This window comes from Syngnathoides biaculeatus, chromosome 23, assembly GCF_019802595.1.
Source record: "Syngnathoides biaculeatus isolate LvHL_M chromosome 23, ASM1980259v1, whole genome shotgun sequence".
In the NCBI taxonomy this organism is placed as follows: Eukaryota; Metazoa; Chordata; class Actinopteri; order Syngnathiformes; family Syngnathidae; genus Syngnathoides; species Syngnathoides biaculeatus.
Window position 1 is genome coordinate 9,576,845 of NC_084662.1, and position 6,724 is coordinate 9,583,568.

The following is a 6,724-nucleotide window of genomic DNA, read 5'->3' on the forward strand; positions in this document are numbered from 1 at the left end:
CACGCTCGGCACCAGTTATTATTCCAAGAGGGATTTTTTTTTTATTGCGTCCATTCGAAATACAACAACATGGAGACAAAAAGGGAGGAGTAATTATTCTCCAGTCTGTACACCACATTCTAAACAAAAAAGGAAGTGACACTCGATTCTCGTCGCTCGCTCGTACAAAACAGGAAACGCTACTAAAAGATTTTGTAACACGCTTAAAAGAATCGCAACCTCTTTGTCCAAACGTTTAGGAGAGTATAGGTGATTATTGATTTCATGTGCTGACAAGATGATGACGACAAAGAGGGAGTTAGTGTAAGATAGAACTTTTGGTGTACAACAGGGGTGCCCAGACTTGCGCACCCCTGGTGTACAATATGCACACCGGTATGGCAAATAAAATTCATGAAAACCAGTCAAGTAAAAACAAGTCTTTTGTGTGGGGACAGAGGTGGGGGGGGACTCCATCTTTCCCATTCGAAATGGTGTTCGTGTTTGGGTGGGTGGGGGTTCAGTGTTTTTCGCTGTTTTGTTTTTCTTTGCGCTGCATCGGGGCAGGAGAGGAAGGGGAGACGTCTCATTGGTTGTTCTTGGCTTTGGCGTGTGTGAGGATATGCGACTTGAGGTTGGTGGACTGCGCAAACTTCTTATTGCAGCCGTCGAAGGGGCACACGTACGGACGGTCGCCCGTGTGGATGCGCACATGGGTGCGCAGGTTAAAGTCCAGCGAGAAGCGCTTGCCGCAGCCTTCGAAGGTGCACTGGGACACACACACAAAGACACGTGCAGAGAGTTTAACATGTGGGCCGGGAAGCAAAGCGTGGAGAGTCCCTGTCGCCACAATCTTCTCATGTGCATTTTTAGTTTGTCACGTGCAATTTTTTGTAATGCATTTTGTAATGTTATTTTTCATTCCTTATTATATTATAGAGTTTATAGGTATATTTATTATTCTATTTGTTATTTTAACCTATTTTTGTAGTCTATTTTTTCGTAACAATTTCTTAATTTGTAACAACGGCTGTTTTTAAGGCACACTTTTTTCATTATTAGTATGACTATTGTTTTGAATTATTCTTTGTAAAACCTAATTTCTACAACACATACTTCCGTGTTATTGTTTTGAAATATTTGCCTACCGAGTAGATGCGGCATGCAAATTGTAAACATTTGACAACTGTGATGAGGACGTATCAATGTAATTGTCTTCATTCGCAGACCACCGAGGAAACATCGCATCTGGAAAAATGACATCTAGATTGCCGTTTGACGAGAAAGTACACCACAAAATAATAATTAAAAAAAAAAAAAAAAAAACATGGCAGACAAATGTGATTAGCTAGTTCATGTTTTTTAGACTTTTTTAGAAGCCACCATAAAATAAATCACCCGGTCCCAATAATTTCTAGCAAAGATGTAAACGTGGATTAAACATATTAGATTTACACTGAAGTTGGGGGAGAACTCGAATACAAAAAGGGGCACTCGCAGGGAGGAACTTTTCAGCCCCCCCCCACACGTCAAAATGACACGGGTGTCAAACTCAAGGCCTGGGGGCCAGATCCGGCCCGCCACGTGATTTTATGTGGCCCGCGAAGCCAAATCTAGAGTTTCCGTTTCGAGGACTCTTGTAAAAATCTGTACCAAAATTTCAAATTGGCATAATTCGTAAATGATCAAGTTGAGAGATTACAAGCATTTTTTGTGATAGCAAACATGAAGAGTTGAAAAACACGTTACCCTTGACTTCTGATTCATAAATTATGTAAACATGATGAGACGATTAAACATTTTGATTGTTTCACAGTCAAAACGTCCCTCTGAGGGAAACCCGAACTACAACGTGGCCTGCGAGAGAAATTAATTTGACACCCCTGATGTAGAATCCTACGGAAAATGTAATGAGCTGCGTGAGAATAGCATTTTAAGCAGGGTCAACACTGTGTTCAAATCTTATCTTTCCCTGTGCAAAATCTCAAAAGGATTTATTCAATTAAGCTTCCATTTATCGTTTAAAAAAAAAAAAAAGACCGCCTTTAAATGTCACCTTTGTGACCCCCCCCCATCATTCATCCACTTGGAACAGCCCGTTAACCCTTGAACTGAAGCCATGAAACTCCCTCTCACGTTATATCAAGGAGCTTGATAACGGCTAATTCGTGTTGCTACAACCCTGTAATAGTCTTTTTTTTTTTTTTTTTTTTTTAAAGGCCACCTGGAAGGGCTTCTCGCCCGTGTGGACGAGCTGGTGCCGCTTGAGCTTGGAGCTCTCCACGAAGGCCTTGCCGCACTCGGCGCAGACGTGGACGCGGGGGCCGTGGGTGTGCAGGTGCTTCCTCATGGCCGAGTTGTCCCTGAACATCTTTGTGCAGCCCTGGTGAGGGAAAATGAGCGCACACCTGGTGTCAGCAGGAAGGGAGGGGTCGGGATGGGGGGGGGTTTGACTGCGAAGATGGCACGCACCAAAATAGAATATGTGGGTGTTATCTTCGGCGCTAAATCACATGCGTTCGCGTTTACTTTACTTCCTCGCGTCTGACACGCAAAATTATACACACAAGACGCTTCATTAGGAAAGTGACTGACTATATAACGAGATGAGCCGAGGTTGAGTGAACACGCAGCGGACGGGCGTTGCATAAATTTGCCTCAATCATGAAACTCGGATCAGTATATTTTACAAAAAATTGATTTGGATTTAAAAAAAAAAAAAAAAAAACATTTGCAGACCACCCATATGTTTCCAAATCTCTCCTTTGTATCTGGCATTCTCAAATGTATTTGAATATAATATTAGGAACTATACCTACCTAGCTGTATATTGTGATATTTTGAGAAACCTCAATATAAGTATTTTTACACCATTGACGGATGGGCTCGTCTTTCAATGTGTTTTGACCGCCTGTGCTAAATAAGTTCATTATTTGTTTTATTTGTGGTTTCTATGTATTTATTCTCTATGATTAGTTGTACAGTTAAGGGACCAACCATCAAACAACCACTTAATAAGGTCATTATTTTTTCAAAATTGGCATTTTCCAAATATGAGTTTTTCAATTTTCAATATTTTAAAACTTTTTGCCCCAAATTATGCATACAATTAAGCTTACACCCCATTAATTTCGCACCCGTGGTAAATACGTAGTCCTTGTTCTTGTATTTAGCACCACATAGAAACGCATATCATAACATTTTGCATCGTGCTATGATTCCACTGTACATTTAAATCATTAAAACTCAGATTTTCTTCATCCTGCGTACCTCACTGGGGTTGAGGGAGTGCTAGACAGCTGACTTTGGGCAAGGCACATATTGACCAGCAACCTTTTGCACTCACTCACAATCACACTGACGCACAATTTCACTCTTCATGCAACATTTGTCTGTGTTTTTGGAATGTGGGAGAAAAACAGAGTATCCAGAGAAAAACCACGCATGCAAACTCCACATGACAGCAGAACTGTGATGTGCAATTTGCCTTGTTTCTTATTTATACAATTAAACTCACTTTATGAGGGCAAGCTATCGTCCGGGGAGCGTCGTCCTCTTTGATTTTCCTGGGTTTCATCCTGTTTAAGACCCCCCAGAACCCCAAAAAATAAAAATACATTCCAGAGAAAAAGCTTATTCGTACATTTCCTGCATTATGGAATCATTGCATTATTGTAAAAGAACTTCGCACCTGGCAAATTCGGCCAGTTGCTTGGGATCGGAGAGGTCGATGCCCGGGATGCCGCCGGGGGGCAGCTTCTTGCCCGTCATGTACTCGGAGTAGTCGGGCGGCGAGTTCTCGCCCACGATCTGCTCCTCCACCACCGACTCGTGGTCAATGTCTTGATGGTCGTCTAGGAATACATTACAGAACTGAACCGGACACACAACGCCATTTCCTTGGAGGAGAGCCGGCGGGAAGCGGTTTGACTTTTGACAGTATTAGGAAAGAAAGAAAGAAAAAACTATCACGTTATTTTGTGCATTCAATGTCTATGAAATACATCTACATAACTGTAAAAGTAATTAAGCAGTCACATCAAGCATAAAGAAAGGGTGGGGAAACTTTGGTCCCTCAGGCCTACATTTGATTATGAAAAGAGATTGGACTCGGGGTTTGGATAAAACGTTTAAAGTGTGCGTAAAATAAAGCTTTTGATATAACTTCTGTCATCCCCGTGGCAGGAATTAAATCAAAGAAGATCCCCGGGGGTGACCCAGGACACCCTGGGGAGAATATGTCTCTCGGCTGGCCCGGGAATGCCTCGGGATCCCCCGGGGAGAGGGAAGTCTGGGCGTCCCAGAACCAGACAAACAGTAGAATATGGAAGGATGGGTGCCAAGTATTGATTCCGACCTTATTTCTAGAAGTTTGTCACGTTGCCAAATTATCATGTGCATCAGAAAGACAAATCTCTGTTCACAACTAGATACTAGTGGTATTAGCAATTACAAGGGAATAACACTACTGGTATCTGTGTTATTTGTATTTTTCCATTCTCCAATCCAGTGAGAATTGATAAGGAGGTATCAATAAGGGAATTGCTACAATGCAATTTATTTCCAACCCTGGCCGTGAAGGGATTAATTTTCTCAAATTAATCAATTTTAATGTGTCTGAAATAAACAACTTTCCACATTCTCCGCATCTATTTTTGCAGACGACGTGTAGTGACAAGCAGAAGAATTAATTTCGCTTCCAGTAAAAAGTAAACAAACCTGAGTGTCCACTTTCTGCCATTTATGAACAGAAATGCCGCCTCTCCCTGGGATCATATTGGAGCAGATCAGTTTAGGGTGTTGTTTCAGTATCGGCACGTTTCGTTACATTTTTGTTCAGTGGAGTTGTGTGAAAATTTTCTAAAAGGGCTGTGACCTGCTTTATCATGGTTTGAAAACGTAGCAGTAGACTACGATAATAGTAACTCTATCAAATTTGTGCTGATTTTATAATTTACAGTTGTTTTTCCCACTTTATGTAACTATCAAAGCAATAAAATAAACAAGAGAATAACAATGTGTGTGACGAATTTGTTCCGCTACACAAAGCTAGGCTAACTGAGGCCTGCTATTTCCTTCCAGGTGGCTAAATGCTAACCGCTTTTTGAATTTAACGAACTGACGGAGGGGGAGGGGGGTGTACAGTACACATTAAATACATTTTACATGACCCACAAAAAAGGCTTTGAGTCAATTAACGCAAAATGTATGTGTTAAAATCAGCGCCGAGAGAGCGTTGTGAGCTTTAGCCAACCTAAACCCGGGCGTTATGTGTCATTTTTTCTCGGTGTTTGGAAGAGCACCGCAACACCGTCGCACGACGTTGGCCGGGCCCCGCCGCGGTCGCCATCTTTTCGGGGGCCCGCCGCCGCCGCCATACTTCTCACGACTCGGGGAATATGGCGGCGCCCAGTAACACCAAAAACATGGCTTCCCGTCAAAACAAAAACATTTGCCCGAGGTTTGCCCGTCGAAGCCGAAAGCCTCGTGCGTTCTCCGCGACGGGTACGGAACACTCCAGGAACTAGTCTGGTGCAGCGAGCAGGACAACGCCCTAGCAAAGGAGGCCTCGTCGTGAAGCCGATAAGTGACAGCCGTAGCGCGGCTAACTACTGCAACTTACCAGACGCCCACATCGTCACGGAGAATTCCCCCTCCAGAGTTTTTATCTGCACTTGCTTCTGTTCCCATTTCCTCGCCCCGGCCTCCGAGCTGCTCAGATAGCTCTTTTTCCCGGCTTTCTTCCCTCCCGAGCCGCCGCCTCGCTTCATCCGACCCATGGAGCTCTTTCCGGCTACAGTCACCAACGTCTGCTCGATGTACTCGTCCTCCACGCCGGGGGCCGGCACCGGGATGAGGATCTGGTCCTCGAACCCCCCGCCGCCGTCCTCCGTGTGGAGGTCGGAGTCATCCCCGCCGACCACCTCCTCGCGCGTCTGGACTAGGATAACCTCTGGATGGTGGTGGTGGTGGTGGTACTGGTGGTGGATGGATCCCGGGTCGTCGTCCAGCGGCTGGAGCGCAATCATGGGCTGGACGTCGTCGTCGTCGTCGTCCTCCTCCTCCTCCTCGTCGTCGTCGTCGTCCTCGTCGTCGTCGCCGACCACCGTGGTCTCGATTGTCTCCACCGGAATGGTCTCCACTTCTATCTCGTGGAGCTCCACAATCTCGGTCGGCATCTCCGAGCCGTCCGACCCGATGTACAGGGTTTCTCCGGTTGCCATGTCGAAGTCCTCCAGCTTGCCTGTCTCATCAACGCCGCGTTTATGCACCTGTTTTTCGGGTTTTCGGAACCCCGCCGCGGCCGCGTTGACTCTCACACGCCCCCCCACCCCCAGCTCCGGATCTCGCTCCGTCCGACTTCGCTGCCTCTTCTTCGGCTCCAACTCTCGCCACTCTTCCGTCCCGCGGCAGATCTCGCCGCAGCTTTGCAACTACGTCAGGAAACATCGCGAGACGTGGCTCGGGAGGCGGACGTTGTCACGGTACTTTGTTTTTCTTGCATTTTGCAAAAACAAAACAAAACACTCATATTGACGGGTAAAAAAACAAAAATAATTTATATATTTACATATTTATGTAGAGAAACCTCCCGAGATATGTGTTTATAATACTTATATTGAGCACATAAATATGCTGTTTCTTCCAAAAGTATTTTTTAATTTCCACATTTATATATTGATTCTGGGCCCACATACCTCATGAAGGTCCTAAATACTCATATTGAGAACTCAAATGTGGTTTT

General features: G+C 44.7%; 1 protein-coding gene across 2 annotated transcripts; it reads right to left on the reverse strand.

Annotated features, from left to right (window-relative positions):
• Positions 1-38: 38 nt before the first annotated feature.
• Positions 39-6,369, reverse strand: yy1b (YY1 transcription factor b). Of its 2 annotated transcripts, none has more exons than XM_061811747.1 (5): positions 5,603-6,369; positions 3,671-3,833; positions 3,497-3,557; positions 2,204-2,362; positions 39-748 (listed from the first exon to the last, which is right to left on the reverse strand). In XM_061811747.1, exons 1-5 carry the CDS (start codon positions 6,201-6,203, stop codon positions 566-568), a joined length of 1,167 nt encoding a protein of 388 aa, XP_061667731.1. In that variant the 5' UTR covers positions 6,204-6,369; the 3' UTR covers positions 39-565. The 2 variants fall into 2 exon arrangements, with proteins under 2 accessions (XP_061667731.1, XP_061667732.1); XM_061811748.1 differs by having other exon boundaries at positions 41-748; positions 3,671-3,821; positions 5,603-6,366.
• Positions 6,370-6,724: the final 355 nt, after the last annotated feature.